Raw genomic sequence first — 17,367 nt, forward strand, 5'->3', positions numbered from 1 at the left:
AAGCAAAATGCACTCCGCCTCCCCCAAGTAAACCCTGGAGAGTCTCTCACTGCTGCCTTCTTTCCCTTACTCCGGGGAACAGATCCCCAAGAGGAGAAACACCCCCCACCCCGCCATGTGGTGCAGAATAATTAAATGTTAGCCAAGGCAAGAAAAACAGCTCCGAGCATCCTTGCTTCCGAAAGCTCTCCAGCAGAGCCCGACGGGGACAGCGGTTATGAATTCTACGAAGTTTAGACGAGAGCCGGGCAGCTGGTGTCTCGTGGGTCAGCCCCCTTAAGAAATTGTTATCTGTCCTTGCTGGCACTACCGATTTCAATCAAGCCGCGACAAAACATTGGTGCTTGCCCCTCCTTTAATGAAGAATGAAAAACACGTCTCCAGTATTATAAAGAGAGAGAGAGAGAAGATGCCAGTCATTCATACAGTGTTCCGGTCAAATATATTAACACCCACCGTTGTGGGGAATTATTTTGTACAATCCAAATTGTGGCTAATGCTCGAGGGTGGGAGGCGAACTCTTGAGGAAGCCGGTTTGTTACAGCATGCCCCCAGTAGGTAACAATTCATCTTATGATTAAAATAAAAACTAAACAATAAATCAAAATGTTGTTTCCCGAACGTTTCTGTTGTTTTCGGTTAACATAATACTAGCCAGAGTTTACAAACTTAGAATTTAACACAACTAAGAGGTGAGTGAGTTCTCAAGATAATGATAATTAGAAGAAGAGTTGATTTTTATAACTGGCTTTCCTCTGTCTTTGGGAAGTCTCGAAGTGGCTTACAAGCTCCTTTCCCTTCCTCTCCCCACAGTAGACACCTTGTGAGGTAGGTGGGGCTGAGAGAGTTATGAACAGCTATGACTAGCCCAAGGTCACCTAACAGGAATGTAGGAGTGGGGAAACAAATCTAGGTTCACTAGATAAGAGTCCACCGCTCAGCTGGAGGAGTGGAGCATCAAACCCAGTTCTCCAGATTAGAGTCCACCTGGTCTTAACCACTACACCAGCTGGCTTTCTGAGTCCACCTACCTGGGTTTACATCTATTTAAAATAATTAGGTAGGCAGGACTTACCTGGACACAACCTGAATTCCACCCTTTACACTGATTTGAAATTTCTTCAAATGCAAAAGGGTGGTAACAGTCATTTTGGAAATTAAAAAAAAAGAAAGAAACAGATCAGAGTCAATGCCTTGAAGCATCCAAGAGTCTCTGAAGAGGTTGGAGGATCCAGTGAATGAAAATTTCTGCCCATTGAATTGCTGTTGGGGTAATGAAGGGGCCACCGAGGTAATCAAAATCTGGCTGTTCTTGATCTTTACTTCACTTGGTGGAGAATTACAGTGGAAGTTGCGCATGGAAACAACTCCTCCCTTACCCCAACTTTGATGGAAAGATCTGTTCTAACTTCCAGTGTGGTGTAGTGGTTAAGAGCAGGTGGATTCTAATCTGGAGAACCGGGTTTGATTCCCCACTCTTCCACCTGAGTGGTTGAGGCTTATCTGGTGAACTAGATGTGTTTCCGCACTCCTTCATTCCTGCTGGGTGACCTTGGGCTAGTCACAGTTCTCTCTGAACTCTCTCAGCCCCACCTACCTCACAGGGTGTCTGTGGTAGGGAGAGGAAGGGAAAGAAGCTTGTCAGCCACCTTGAGTCTCCTTACCGGAGAGAAAGGTGGGATATAAATCCAAACTCTTCTTCTTCATCATCATATGCATAAGCAGGGATCGGCATTAGCCTATACAAGTTTTTTAAAAAAGGAAAAAATCATTCATGGAGAACAGGGAGGTGAAATCTGAAGACAGTATATCTGATCCTGGGCACAAACAGTGGGGAAGGCTGTTGTTTTTATAACCTGTTTGAATGCTTCTCTGCCTGACCATTGCTGGAAACAGTACAGTGGGACAGATGGACACTTAGTCTCAGGCAGCTGAGCTCTACGGATTTTCTTCATAATTGAAACCAACTCCCTCCTGCTGAAGTCTTTTCTCCCTGCTAAGATCTGCCTTCCAGTGCAGCTGTTAAGGAGGTAACGGCATAAGAAGTTTGGAAGCAACCTGCTGTGGTGGGTTTTCTGTGCTGCGCGGCTGCGGTCTGAAATGTTTTGCTCCTTATGTGACACAGAATAATAGAATCAGAGAGCGGGAGGAGACCACAAGGGCCATCCAGTCCAACCCTGCAGGAATACACCATCAAAGCACTGCTGACAGATGGCCATCTAGCCTCTGTTTAAATCCTCCACAGTAGGAGACACTGCATCTACGGCCCCTTCCGCACATGCATAATAATGCACATTCAATCCACTTTCACAATTTATTGTCGAAGGCTTTCACGGCCGGAATCTCTTGGGTGCTGTGTGGTTTCCGGGCTGTATGGCCGTGTTCTAGCAGCATTCTCTCCTGACGTTTCGCCTGCATCTGTGGCTGGCATCTTCAGAGGATCTGATGTTGGAAAAGCAAGTGGAGTATATATCTGTCCAGGGTGTGTGGGGAGTGTCCAGGGTGGGTGGGGAAACCTTGTCTATGAGTAACAAAGGCGGCAACCAGGTCAATAGTTGAGGGCATCTGAATAGAAGTATGAGTAACAATGAAGACTATAGCCTGGGAGTAACCCTGTAGATAGCAAGGTCACTGGTGGGAGCATCTGAATAGAAGTATCCTGGCCTGTTTCTTTTGTCTATGGTCATCCTGTGTTTGTGTGGAGCTGGTTTGACACAGTCTTGACCCTAGTATTTTTCAACACTGGCAGCCAAGTTCTGTTCATTTTCAGAGTTTCTTCCTTCCTGTTAAAATTGTCCATGTGCTTATGGATTTCAATTGCTTCTCTGTGTAGTCTGACGTAGTGGCTTTCAGAGTGGTCCAGAATTTCTGTTTTTTCAAATAATATTCTATGTCCAGGTTGGTTTATCATGTCTCAATGCCTTTCAGGTTGGTTTATCATGTCTCAATAGAATATTAGATCCTCTGAAGATGCCAGCCACAGATGCAGGCGAAACGTCAGGAGAGAATGCTGCTAGAACACGGCCATACAGCCCGGAAACCACACAGCACCCACTTTCACAATTGTTTGCAAGTGGGTTTTGCTATTCCGCACAGTAAGAACACAAGAACATAAGAACTAGCCTGCTGGATCAGACCAGAGTCCATCTAGTCCAGCTCTCTGCTACTCGCAGTGGTCTACCAGGTGCCTTTGGGAGCTCACGTGGAGGATGGGAAAGCAATGGCCTGCTGCTGCTGCTGCTCCTGAGCACCTGGTCTGCTAAGGCATTTGCAATCTGAGATCAAGGAGGATCTAGATTGGTAGACATAGACCGACTTCTCCTCCATAAATCTGTCCAAGCCCTTTTTAAAGCTATCCAGGTTAGTGGACATCACCACCTCCTGTGGCAGCATATTCCAAACACCAAACACACATTGTGTGAAGAAGTGTTTCCTTTTATTAGTCCTAATTCTTCCCCCCAGCATTTTCAATGAATGCCCCCTGGTTCTAGTATTGTGAAAAAGAGAGAAAAATTTCTCTCTGTCAACATTTTCTACCCCATGCATAATTTTATAGACTTCAATCATATCCCCCCTCAGATGTAAAATCCCGCTGCAAAGTGCATTGAAAGTGGATTGAAAGTGTATTATTCTGCATGTGCGGAAGGGGTCTGTGTTTTGTGAAACATCTATGTTTCGCCTGCATCCATGGCTGACATCTTCAGAGGCATGTCACACTAAGATGCATTTCTCTCCATGGCACAACTTGTACAATGAAATGAGATGGCTTCTTTAGAAGTTTCTGCATCCCTCCACATAACCAGTGAATGCTCCAATGGGCTGAATACCAAATGCATCAGAGTTGTCTGAAAGGCACTTATGTGAGTTGAAAGGCATTGAGACTCCCATTTTTTTTGTGCCACCAAGTGGCCCTTTTGCAAGCAAGGATCACTCTGTTTAAACTTGGAGCAACCTTGGTGGTTGCGGGGTTTCTGTAAAGCAGGGGTATCCAACTCTGGTGCTTCAGATGTTCGTGGACTACAATTCCCATCAGCCATGCCAGCAGGGACTGATGGGAATTGTAGTCCACGAACATCTGAAGCGCCAGAGTTGGACACCCCTGCTGTAAAGGAAAAGCAATGGGAAGTTGGGAAAATACTCGGAACATCCTCTTTGCAACTAATTCTGCTCCGAATGCCACTGAGGTGGAATATGGCGTTCCAGGCCCTGACAAAGCCCAGCTGGAAAGAAAGGGAGAATCCTCACCTCGTGCATCCACTTACCTAAGCCGAGGCAGGAAACTCGCAGTCCCGACTTTCCGAGGTTTCTGAAAAACACACAGACAGACACCTCTTTAATCAGCAGCTGCACAGATGTCAGCTCCAGAGGCTGGCCTCTGGCACAGTTGCAGCGATGCTTACGAGCAGCAGATGTCACTTCAGCTCCGATCAGCGTTCGTCATCCCCAAAGACTGCAGAAGGAAAAGGGAGTGTGGGAACATTTGGAGATTTCATAATCCAGCAGAATTAAAAGGGGGGGTGCAGGAAACGTTCACCGTCCAGCTGAGCTGTGAAGTAGTTCAGCGGGAAACTGCGGTAGAATCCCAATGCCCAGATTTGCCAAGGATGCCCCCTGTTTACTAGCTCCTGTCCAGTATTCAATTGAAGAAGAGAAGAAGAAGAGTTTGGATTTATATCCCCCCTTTCTCTCCTGCAGGAGACTCAAAGGGGCTGACAATCTCCTTGCCCTTCCCGCCTCACAACAAACACCTTGCGAGGTGGGTGGGGCTGAGAGAGCTCCGAGAAGCTGTGACTAGCCCAAGGTCACCCAGCTGGCGTGTGTGGGAGTGTACAAGCTAATCTGAATTCCCCAGATAAGCCTCCACAGCTCAGGCGGCAGAGCTGGGAATCAAACCCCATTCCTCCAGATTAGATACACGAGCTCTTAACCTCCTACGCCACTGCTGCTCAATTGAGGATAGATAGATCTGTGATAGCTGAACGGGACCCAGCTAGTTCAGAGGGAAACGGATTCTCTGATTGCCCGAGATTGGGAGGGGCTCCTGCCACCAGGAGTGGGGGCAGCTGCTTGTGAGCTTTCCTGCGGCATCTGGCACGATGCTGGACTAGATGGACCACTGGTCTGATCTGGCACGACTATTCTGGCAGGGATATATTTGTTTGGGGGATCTAAAGAGGAAGGAGAGTTTGGGTTTATATCCCCCCTTTCTCTCCTGTAGGAGACTCAAAGGGGCTTACAATCTCCTCCCCCCCCCCCACAACAAACACCGTGAGGTGGGTGAGGCAGAGAGAGCCCAAGGTCACCCAGCTGGCATGTGTTAGTGCGCACAAACTAATCTGGTTCACCAGCTAAGCCTCTACAGCTCAAGTGGCAGAGCGGGGAATCAAACCTGGTTCTCCAGATTAGAGTGTACCTGCTCTTAACCACGACACCACCATATGTTGGGAATCAAGGGCTTCTGAACATGTTATTAGCATCTGCGGCATGTGGTACAGTTCTGTCGGATTTCAGGCCCCTCCCAAGATCTCCAGAAGTTAAATCACTGAATGGTAGGGGGATGGATACATTTCAGCTGACACACGTAAAGAAAAAAATGTGGCCCAGAAAGGCCTGCACGTTATTTCTGTCCCGCTACGACCCAACAACACTGATATAAATGTTGCAGAAAGTTTTCATTTGCAGTTCTTTGCTGCAACCACATTAATTGTGAGAGAGAGAAATGCTAGGAAATAATCTTGTTTTTAATTCTTTGAAGCGAACTGCAGTGAATGTAAAAGCATTATAAATTACAGCAGCATTTAATTTAATCACTATACGGTTAATACAACAAAATTTGTATTTTTTTTCTCCTCTTATTAAAGTTTACGAACTGAAAGAATTGAAGGAATATGTTGGATTTAGATGAGGAATGAGAAAACCTGGTGGATTTTAAGGTTAGCAGGAAGTCATAATTAAGGTTATCGAAATATTTGGAATCTTTCTTTTTGAAAAGGTTATCTTTCCATAAGTTTCTTAACTTAAATGAGCTAATTGTAATTGTGATTTACTCAATGTACGTTGTTCTGTAACTGTTTAGTCGGTAGTGTTTGTTCTTTTTCTTTTTGTATTTTTTTGTTAAAGAAAGTTTACTTTTAAAAACTAAACTAAAACAAAGGGAACTACGGTGGTAAGGTTACCAACAGTCCTTGTTTCGGGACAGGTGGCTGCTAATTCGAGGAATAAACCCGAGCAAACCCAAAAGCTTCTGTGATTCACGTGCCTCTGGGTAACCCCAGAAATAACTTTATGTGCAATTCAGATACTGTCTGCCGGAATTAATTTAAGGCTGTCCTTATCTGCAAAGACAGAGCTGTGTTCAGCCAGGCATCTGTCCAGACAGATCAAACAGAGGGAACATATTAAAACGTGTTTCAGAATAGCCGCTCCGGGGCTTTTTGAGGAAATCCACGGATGCTGTTGTTGCGGGTTGAAAGCATGAGCTATGAGCCAGGGAAACCTGCGTGCAAAAAATCACCAAGAACGTACAGGGGCACGGTTTGGATGCAGCACCAAACCAGGAACTGCTCACTATAGGGACAAGCATGGCGATTCCTTTGCAAAATCTACTTGAGTGCAAATCACAAATGAAAAGTCTGTATTATCAGTGGCAAAGTTCTTACGTTTTCCAGTCAGGGTGCGGTTCAACAGAGTCAAGATTCAGTAAGGAGGAATTTGCTTCTGTAACCCCCATGCTCAGAATGGGTTGACCCAGAAATGGGTGGAGACTCAAAGCAGCAGAAGGCTGCAGAGCTCATAGTTTGGAGACAAGGCTACCAGACTCGGACCTTGGTTTGTATAAGCCCTGAACACCTTGTTAAGGTAACTGCAATGTTGTTGGGAACTACTGGGAAGGTAGTTGTTTATTTTTGCAATGTTGTAAATGTTGGAGTTTATTGTTTCAGGGTTTCTTTTTTGTGGTTGTAATGGGTGAGAGTTCTCCTGGGAACCTTCATCATGTTGAAGCCTGTCCACCAAGCCCTTGGAGTCTTCAGGAGCCAACCCACTTGCAAGAAGAATTGGACTTGGCAGTATCAGTAGACTGTAAATATAAGGACTAGAAAATGCAACCTGAACAGGACCTTGAAATGTGATGTTACATGTTGATGTTATATGTTATATGTTAAGAAAGTAAACCATTTTGTTTTAAAAAAGTTGTTGTTGCAAACTCATTCCAAGTTCTGCCCCACAGAACCCACAGATAGAGGTTACACTTACGTTATGAGATCTACGGTGTTTGATTTTATGCATATCGGATTGGAGCTGAAATAAACTGAACAGAACTTGAGCGCAGCCTATCGGTGAGGGACGCAGCGTGTGACAGTCAGTATGGTATAACGGTCATTGTCCAACTATGACCAGGGAAAGCAAGGTCTGAATCCCCACTCTGCCATGAACGCTTGCTTGAGCCAGTCACACACTCCAGTCTAACCCACCTCACAGGGGTGTCGTGAGGACAAAACAGAGCAAGATTCATGGATGCTGCCTGAGCTCTTTCGAGGACAGGTGGGATAAAAATAATAGAATCAAAGAGTTGGAAGAGACCCCAAGGGCCATCCAGCCCAATCCCCTGCCATGCAGGAATGACCAATCAAAGCACTCCTGAAAGATGGCCATCCAACCTCTGTTTAAAAACCTCCAAAGAAGGAGATTCCTCCACACTCTGAGGCAGCGTATTCCACTGTCGAACAGCCCCTACTGTCAGGAACTTCTTCCTAATGTTTTGGTGGAGTCTCATTTCCGACAGTTTAAATTCATTACTTGTGCCCTAGTTTCTGGAGCAGCAGAAAACAAGCTCACACGATCTCCAACATGACATCCCTTCAAATATTTAAACAGCTATCATATCATCCCTTAACTTTCTCTTCTCCTATAATCACAAACAACAGTTTGCCTGTTCAGATTCATAATGAACGACGCTTTGCTCCAAAGGGGATGTCTTTAGTTGACTTCAAGCACACCACGGATGAACAGGGGAGTGCGTTTGCACGTGGCCCGCTCATATTGTACCAAACCCTGGTTGGGCACGATGTCTGCATTCTACCAACGGGTCCTCTACCGAACTGCCCAGTCTCAGTATTATCCTACTCCTAGAGTAGAAACACAGAGCTAATGCTGCAGCCTGGACAGATTTATGGAGGAGAAGTCGATCTATGGCTACCAATCTTGATCCTTCTTTATGTGAGATTGCAAATGCCTTAGCAGACCAGGTGCTCGGGAGCAACAGCAGCAGAAGGCCATTGCTTTCACATCCTGCACGTGAGCTCCCAAAGGCACCTGGTGGGCCACTGCAAGTAGCAGAGTGCTGGACTAGATGGACTCTGGTCTGATCCAGCAGGCTAGTTCTTATGTTCTTATGTTCTTTAAGACTATTGTAAAGGATCCCAGAAATAAAATACAGTGTCCTTGGAACATGCGCAAATAGAACAACATACATGTTAAGCATTTTGTACTACCGTTAACTGGCTTCTCTCTGTTCCAAATATTGGACATAAATCACGCCAGCCAGAGGAATAGCAGCACCTGCTCATTGCAAAGGGGTGGAGGTGAAGTCAGAAGTCCAAATGAGCGTGTCATTTTTCAGGCGCCCGTTGAAATCCTTTGTGGCGGTTCCTTTGCCTTTCAGCGCCTTCTGATCTCACCCATGAAGGAAAAGCAAGAGGGAAAGGAAGCTCTCTTCCTCTGGTCATGACAGGACAGCGTCGCCAGACAACGGAACTGCAAGCTTCATTTGTGACCCCTCAAAATTGTAGGAGGGGCAGCCCTGGTTTCCCCCTGAAAAGCACTCCGTTCCTCTCACAACATCACCAAAACCCACTTCATCCTCGGGAAGGACCGGGCCACGTTCTCCCGGCATTTTCTCACCTGAGCTCACGGAGCAGTAATTCCTACAGGCTAAAACCTCACACCTAGCCTAGCTTTAAAGAGGTGAGAGATTTCCGCCTGCTCTTCTCTCTCCCCCCCCCCCCCCCCGCACAGGAACACATTAAGCTGCCTCAGACTAAGTCAGATGATCGCTCTGTCATGAATGGAGGATCACCACACACTCAGGACGATGACTTTCACATCAACTGCCGACTGATCTTCCCATTGGAAAACCCAGGATTTGAACTTGGCCTTTTCTGCATGCAAAACAGGTGCTGTACTAAGTGAGCCACGGGCTCAGGTAGAGACATTTCCCCTGAGGTGGATGTAAACTGCTATCAAAGAGCAGTCAACTTATTGCAACTCGGTAGAGTTTTCAAGGCAAGAAGCTGAGGTGGTTTGCCATTGCTTTCCTCTGCATAGCGACCCAGGCATCCCTTGGTGGTCTCCCTTCCAAACACTAACCAGCCCCAACCCTGCTTAGCTTCTGAGATCTGATAAGATGATGATGAAGAAGAGTTTGGATTTATATCCCACCTTTCTCTCCTGTGAGGAGACTCAAGATGGCTGACAAGCTCCTTTCCCTTCCTCTCCCCACAACAGACACCCTGTGAGGTAGGTGCGGCTGAGAGTTCTGAAAGAACTGTGAGCAGCCCAAGGTCACCCAGCAGGAATGTAGGAGTGTGGAAACACATCCGGTTCACCAGATAAGTCTCTGTCACTCTGGTGGAGGAGTGGGGAATCAAACCCAGGTCTCCAGATTAGAATCCACCTGCTCTTAACCACTATACCATGCTTGCTTCGTGTCTCCAACACCCTTTTATCAGTAAGTTTTGCTTTTATTTCCTTTTAAATACCGATGTGCTGTTTTAATATACTTTAATATGTTTTATCCTTTATTTACCTTGTGCTGGTCTGTGACTGTAATAAAGATGGACTTGACTTGACTTTGAGAGGACGGGGTATGCGTGATTGCCAAAAGCCATAACAAAGCATAAGCAAACCATGGAAAACAAGACAATGCATGAGAATGCCCTAAAACCAAACCCACTATTTATTGATCCAATGTAGTCCTGCCAGCCTACAGGGCAACATCAGACAGACAGATCCTGCTCTCAGGAGGAATTTGCTATCTGGATTCTAGAGATATGTCATCTTTGCCAGTTGGCAGCTGCTCTCTGGTGTTTCAAGAAGAAGAAAGAAAGAAAGAAAGAAAGAAAGAAAGAAAGAAAGAAAGAAAGAAAGAAAGAAAGAAAGAAAGAAAGAAAGAAAGAAAGAAAGAAAGAAAGAAAGAAAGAAAGAAAGAAGAATTGGATTTATATCCCCCCTTTCTCTCCTGTAAGGAGACTCAAAGGGGCTTACAATCTCCTTTCCCTTCTCCCCCCCACAACAAACACCTTGTGAGGTGAGTGGGGCTGAGAGAGCTCCGAAGAACTGTGACTAGCTCAAGGTCACCCAGCTGGCCTGTGTTGGAGCGCACAAGCTAATCTGGTTCCCATATAAGCCTCCACAGCTCAAGTGGCAGAGTGGGGAATCAAATCCGGTCCTCCAGATTAGAGTGCACCTGCTCTTAACCACTACACCACGCCCTGCTCTACTACTATAGTATGCCCCCCGCCCAAATGGTTTAGATATATTTTGCAGGCTTTATTCTCATTCTCACACACACAGAGCAAGGAAGGGTTTATCAAGGCCTCAAACTTATCAGGATTCAAACCCAGGACTCTTGCTCTTGAAGCAAAAATACAAGCCCTCAAAATACAATCCATCTGCTCTTAACCACTAGTGCCAAACACCGAACCCTTTTCAATACAACCTCCAGTCCCAAGAGGCTTCAGAGGGTACCTTTCACTGCCCAAAATATATTGGGAGGCTAGCAAGCTTTCATGTAGCTCAGGAGTCTTCTTGATAATTTATGCTTGCAGATGTCCAGGGTTTTTTTTAATTACTATTTTTGTAGCATGGAAGTTTACCTTTCTGACCCCCGCCCCCTCAGTGTCAATAGTTAGTAGGTAGAGAATATTTCTGAGAAGAAGTCTAAGAGCTCTGTACTGCCTGAAAGCTTGCTACTTTACCCACATCAATGAGCCTTCCCATCCAGCTGCTCTGAACCAGACTCAGTTGTGCTTCTGAGACCACAGGGCTCCGTTCTTTTATATCCTTCTCCCAGATGTGTCCATCAAAACAGACCACAGTTTCCAAAACCAAGACTCAAGGACGCTGAGTGGGGTCTGACTCATCCCGTCCACATCTGCACATCAACAAAGGAAGGGCATCGAACAGTTCTGGATGGCGCGCTGACCTGCAAATGCCCTGTGAAGGGAATGCCCTCGTTCTCTGCTTTGGACTCTGTTCTCAGAACATCGCCAGGGGAAGGGGGGGAGTTCATTCCTAATAAACAAGCGAACAAGGAGATGCTAAGACTCAGTTCAGCACAGAAGTCCCATCCTCTGACCTCAAAGGAAGCCAGGCTGCTTAGTTTTAAGGAAGGTGGGAACGCTGCAATTGCCCATACTGAGGCACTCTGCACATGCTTGGCAATCCGTTTCCATATCGTGTCACGTGACCTCATATATATTTCTCTAGAGAAGGAGCACAGTCGGAGATGAGCGGGGGCTGATGCTCAACAGATGTGGTCAAAAGAAAAAGCAAGGGGCTGCAAGCCCCCCCTCCTGACTAGCACACGACACTACCCTGCCCCACACACTCTACAAAAATTAAAGCTGAGATCAAAAGCATATCTAAGAAAAATATAGCCCGGTGCAAAATCTGAGTTTTCCGTCCCCCTCCCCGTATGGGCAGCCGCCCTCCCCCACCACGACCGAACAACTTTTTTTGAAGTCAGTGTATGGACCCAGGGGGAAGGAGAAGGGGTGTGGGGGCGATTTTCCACCCCTGACTAAACGGCTGCAGCCAGGGGACAATTGTCCCCATATGTCCCCCTGGGCAGTACGCCCCTGGCTGAGATTCTTTGGTCACCAAATCTGGTGGATCTTCGGCGTTTGGCTGGAACAGCAAGGCAAGTAGCTTTGCTCTTTTTCCCATACCTATATTTCATGCCAGGCTGTTTCACGCTGGAGTCGCTGGAGGACGGGGCATGGTGCATCGAGAGGTGTCCCAGGCTCCGGGCGACCATGGCCACGGTGCGGAACCGGCCTCGAGTGCTGGGACTGCTGGCATTCTGCCGGTTGAGCCTGTCCTCTGCGCTCCGGCTCTTGATGTTGTGGTCCGAGCACACAAAAGAAACTTGCATACTGGCCTCGTTCGAGACTTTCTCCTTGCCTTAGGGGCTTTGCCGGCGGGTTGCCCCACGAGCCGCGTCTGCCTGGTCTCGTCCCGGATGAGCCAACAGAGGAGGAAAATCTCCAAGAACAACACAAGATACTCTTGTCCCCAAGACCTGTAATTTCCAGGTGTGGCAGGTGATAGCCCCAGGACTCTTTTCCAGGACAGGACCAAAACCGAGAGCAAGATGTAAAAATAAACGTCATGGAGAGGTCACCCTATCCATGGCCCTGGAGTGGGATCCAACAGGCTCAGCAGACAGATGGACATTCCAAGTTTTAGCTGTTCCGCCGCCTCTTTTGGACTCAAATCGGCAAAAGTTGTCCTGGATGGTTTCAGAGCAATCCTGTAGGAGACGGGCTCTCTGGGCTGTGTTTTGGGTCCATGCTGGTCATCTGCTCGGAGAGCGAATCCCACGCTGCAGCTCTCTCAGGGCTCAGCAGCTGCGTCATTTAGACTTACAAGGATACAGGAGGAGGGAATCTCTATCATCCTGATTTTCAGGGCAAGGAGGGGGAAAGGACTCTCGCTCACTCTCTTCCGATCCCTCGGCGGGTTGGCTGGCTCGCTTGTCAGACACAATAGGGTGCTGGATTTCAGCAGCAGTGGGACTGCAGCCCTTCTGTTCCTGCTAGAAGTCTGGTTCTAACAAAGTCAATGGAGCAGACCACAAACCGTGCTAGGGAAAACCCGGCTTGGCAATTCATTATTAATGGTGCGGCCATGAAGTTCATTCAGATACAAGTAGAAAGACATGGCTTTGTCATGAATGGCTTGCTGTTGCAGCTCCTGGCGGACAGCCTCGCTACAAAAGCATTCCAGCCCTCTTGGCCCCCCCTTTACAGCCTTGCGCCTGCTCCTTGGTCTGCCTCCCCTCCCCTCCCCTGACTTCCCCTCCCTGCGGCCAGAACAAGGATGCCAGGAAAGACTAAATTTAGATGGTGAACTCCGCAGAGCAAAGCGAGGGATATCCCATCATCTGCCAGTGGCATCTGCCAATGCATCCTTTAAATACTATTGCTGGAAAGGAAGGAACGAAGGAAGGAAGAGAGGAAGGAAGGGAGGGAGGCAGGAAGGAAGGAAGGAAGGAAGAGAGGGAGGAAGGGAGGGAGGGAGGGAGGGAGGGAGGGAGGGAGGGAGGAAGGAAGGAAGGAAGGAAGGAAGAGAGGAAAGAAGGCAGGCAGGCCAGAAGGGAGGGAGGAAGAGAGGGAGGCAGGGAGGCAGGAAAGCAGAGAGGGAGGCAGGGAGGAAGGAAGGAAGGAAGGAAGGAAGGAAGGAAGGAAGGAAGGAAGGAAGGAAGGAAGGAAGGAAGGAAGGAAGGAAGGAAGGAAGGAAGGAAGGAAGGAAGGAAGGAAGGAAGAAGAAGGCAGGTGAAGGCGGAAGAGAGGCAGGCAAGGAGAAGAGGGAGGCAGGGAGGCAGGGGGAGGCAGAGGAGGCAGGGGAGGCAGGGAGGAAGGAAGAAGGAAGGAAGAAGAGGAAGGAAGGAAGGAAGGAAGGAAGGAAGGAAGGAAGGAAGGAAGGAAGGAAGGAAGGAAGGAAGGAAGGAAGGAAGGAAGGAAGGAAGGAAGGAAGGAAGGAAGGAAGGAAGGAAGGAAGGAAGAAAGATGGGGGACAGCTGCCTTTTCGGATCAGACAGTATTGAGCACAGTTGACTGATTTTCGTGTAAGGCAGTTTTGCCGAAGATTCGGGAAGACAGAGGGTAACTGTTTGCAGCACAGCTCTCATAAAACCACGCCATAACTTGATGGAGGAGGTGGTTCGGCAAGGGTTTTGCGTTATTCTGCCCCTCGCACTTCTTGCCAACTTTTCCCACTGGTTTCTCTCACCCAGAACATGAGCATTTAATGTGCAGGCTGGCATAGCACAGCATAGCACAATCTAGCAAAATGCAAAACAATGACCCAAGGGGCGTTCAGAGAAAGGGTTTCACATGTATGCAATAATCCCATTGCTGCATCCTTTTATCCCCTGCAAAACTAAGGGCTTGTTGATGCTGTTTGAAGAATCAACTAGGAGGAATTTTCCTGCTGTTTGCAGAATCAACTACGGAGTATTTTCCTACTACTCCTCCACATGACAGGTGGACTCTAATCTGGAGAACCAGGTTTGATACCCCGCTCCTCCACATCAAGCCTGCTGGGTGACATCAGACTAGTCACACAGTTCTCTCAGACCTCTCTCAGCCCCACCTACCTCACAAGGCGCCTGTTGTGGGGAGGAAGGTGTAAACCACTTTGAGATGCTTTTCAAGAGAGAAAAGCTGTGTTAAGAACCAACTTTTGTTGTCTTCGTCTTCATTCTTTCTCAGTGCCCTCCCTAAAGGGCCTTTGCTAAATCACAGAATGCTCTGCCGCTGAAAAGACCACTGCCTGCTCTCCTTGAGTGTCCGGTCATGAAGTCATCCTGTGCCCAAGAAACGCGTTTGTGTGTTTGATAGTTGAAGGCAACAGCTGAGGGTAAATGTAAGCAAAAGACGACAGGGAGAAATGAAAAGAAACCACGGGTTAACAAAACAAACGCCTGTGCATTGGCTCCTGCTGTTCGCGGCCACATTCCCTTGCCATGTGCAACGCCCACGCAAGGGTGAATTAGCACATGGAGACTGGCTCCTACAAGCGGCTGGCCGAGCTCTGTCTCCGGGGCATAAGCCGCCAAAGAGAGTTTATTCTGGTGCTGCGATTCTCCTGAGGTCTAAAAGACATTGCGGGGGCAGGAAAATGGACCTTGCTCTCACCCCTCCCCATCCCGGAGCCTCTGGAGTAGAGATCCTTTAAATCGGCGTTTCCCGCTGCAAAAGCCAACGAAAACCTTTTCCTAATTAATCGATGTCTGCGGCAAGTCCAGAGCCCAAGGCCAACACGCTCCATTTCCATCTAAGCTTGTTATCAAGTGGGAAGAGGTCGTTGTTTTTTTAAGAACTTTTAGCCCCTGTTACTGGATTGGGCCAAAGGTTTTGTTAACAACCGTGGCCAGCCAGGTACTTCTGAGAAGCACGCAGGCATGGAACAAACACAAATACCCCAACCCTCTTGTATGTTTGTCTCACTGGATAGTCAGAGGTATGCTACCTTTAAGCATGGAGGTTTCCACTTAGTATTCAATACAATGGCAGGCTTGTGCTCAAATTGGAACCCTTCTGGTCTGCCATTGGTGAAGCCACTTCCTCTTATCGGAAACTGACCCTCTAGAAAAGAAGTCTTGAAAATGGGTGGGTGGGGAATTGTCAAGAAGCAACACTTGAAGAAAAGAGAGTGTTGGCTGACAATTCACTTGATGGGGAGGCTAACTTTCCCTGTGGCTCAAGAGTCAGAGAGTTTTGCCTGACCAACTCCGCTGGAGCAAGAAGAAGAGTTGGTTTTTATTGCCCAGTTTTCTCTACCTTTAAGGTGTCTTTACAATTGCCTTCTCTTCTCCATAACAAACACCTTGTGAAAGAGTCCTTTCATGGAGTAGCTGGCCTCCCTAAATCCCTTGCTTTCAGTGCTTAATCCCAGCCCGATATCCTCTAGATCACGGGTTCAAAACCAGCTGCGTGTTGAAACCTTGATATTTGGGGTCATGAACGTCGAAAAGTCTCAACTGCAGCTTAAGAAATTGTAAGATGGGAAACGCCTTGGATTGCCAAAGCTCTCAATAAGCGTCCACAGGGCAGCTGTCGGAAGGTTGACAGATGGACGGCCAACGCACGCTGGGGTTGCCATAATCCATGCTGACCTTCCTGCCCGTCCATCTGGCAGCCGCAGCCAATGTGGGAAGGCAGGCTGCTGGATGTCAGCATCACAGGGTGGGCGCATCTTCCCAGGACAGCACCAAATGTAGAACGGAAAGGCCGGGAGAATCCCACTGCGCTTCCGCTCAGCACCAGCTGCGACATCCTTTGCTCCGAAATGTGCACGGTTTCTGGCCTGCAGACATTCTGGCATGGTTCACGTGCGAATCCCTTCATTTCCAATCACCGAACATGCGCACAGACTCCGCTGGAAAACAGCGAGCGTTGAAGAAGTGCGCAACGACAGGAAAGGCTTCTCGGAGGATTGGTGACATTTACAGTCACTGCAGACATTGACAGACACTTCCGCTCACGGTTCTTGCACTGCCTTAACTTCTGAACTACAATCGTTCTCTTGGAGGTCTCCCTTCTGGGTTCCCCTGGCTCTGTTGCATCGGGTATGATTTTTCCCCCCCAAAAGATTGGACCCAAAGTGGGTTTCTTGGAAGCATGGGAGAGAAGATTGGGATTTCCACACCTCCTCACTCACACCTGATGCCATTCCTCTCCCTGCTGCCGGAAGGCTTTTTGCTAGATTAAAAAAACACACACATTATAAATAGCTGCTACTGATAGTATTAGAACCGCATGGCAATGTACAAACTCCTATAATTGAAAAAGAGCCTGCCAGAGGTATGCTTGTGCGAGGGGTGGTCAGGAGGGGAATGACGAATCAGCCAGTGCGGTCAGCTCCACACTGCTGCAAATATAAAGGTATTTTCAGCAACAAGGAGATCAAACTGGGAGCCCGTGTGGTGTAGTGGTTAAGAGCAGGTGGATTCTAATCTGGAGAACCGGGTTTGATTTCCCACTCCTCCACCTGAGTGGCAGAGGCTTATCTGGTGAACCAGATGTGTTTCTGCACTCCTACATTCCTGCTGGGTGGACAGTTCTTCGGAACTCTCTCAGCCCCACCTACCTCACCAAGTGTCTGTTGTGGGGAGAGGAGGGGAAAGGAGCTTGTAAGCCACCTTGAGTCTCCTTACAGGAGAGAAAGGTGGGGTATAAATCCAAACTCTTCTTCTTCTCTTCTTTGGAAGCAATCTTTGGGAATCCTCCCTTTTTCTGCAGTATACTAGGCCAACTGTCCATATAGCAGGAAGTGTATATTCTCTCGCTTCGGTTGCCGAATGGCTAAGACTAGTTCATTTTCTTAAACATCAAAAGGTGTCCCACTATTCTTGATCCTCCCCAGAGCCCCCACATAACAACTGTTTTATAGTCTGTTATTTCCTCCTCCTGCCTTCTAGCTGCTTAATCCGTACAGCTAAACCAAAGTAATCCAGTTTGAATGCCCAATGGAAGGGTACACAGTTCATCTTGGGGGGGAATTCTTGGCAAAGACTTTTGTTCTGCTGGGACATGACAGAGAATCCCATAGTTAAAGGTGTCAGAGAAGACCTTCGCCGCC

At 47.7% G+C, this 17,367-nt stretch overlaps 1 protein-coding gene across 6 annotated transcripts in view; it reads right to left on the reverse strand.

The window, feature by feature from the left end:
• Nucleotides 1-17,367, reverse strand: part of KCNAB2 (potassium voltage-gated channel subfamily A regulatory beta subunit 2) — a 115,265-nt gene that overhangs the window by 22,598 nt on the left and 75,300 nt on the right. For 5 of the 6 annotated variants that reach the window (XM_048518538.1, XM_048518539.1, XM_048518540.1 and 2 more), the window contains one exon: nucleotides 4,263-4,306. In XM_048518538.1, the coding sequence (XP_048374495.1) occupies nucleotides 4,263-4,306 (44 nt within the window). Of the gene's footprint in view, nucleotides 1-4,262; nucleotides 4,307-11,948; nucleotides 12,996-17,367 lie in introns of those variants that run through there. The other variant, XM_048518536.1, reaches the window with a different exon arrangement.

This window comes from Sphaerodactylus townsendi, linkage group LG16 (genome assembly GCF_021028975.2).
Source record: "Sphaerodactylus townsendi isolate TG3544 linkage group LG16, MPM_Stown_v2.3, whole genome shotgun sequence".
In the NCBI taxonomy this organism is placed as follows: Eukaryota; Metazoa; Chordata; class Lepidosauria; order Squamata; family Sphaerodactylidae; genus Sphaerodactylus; species Sphaerodactylus townsendi.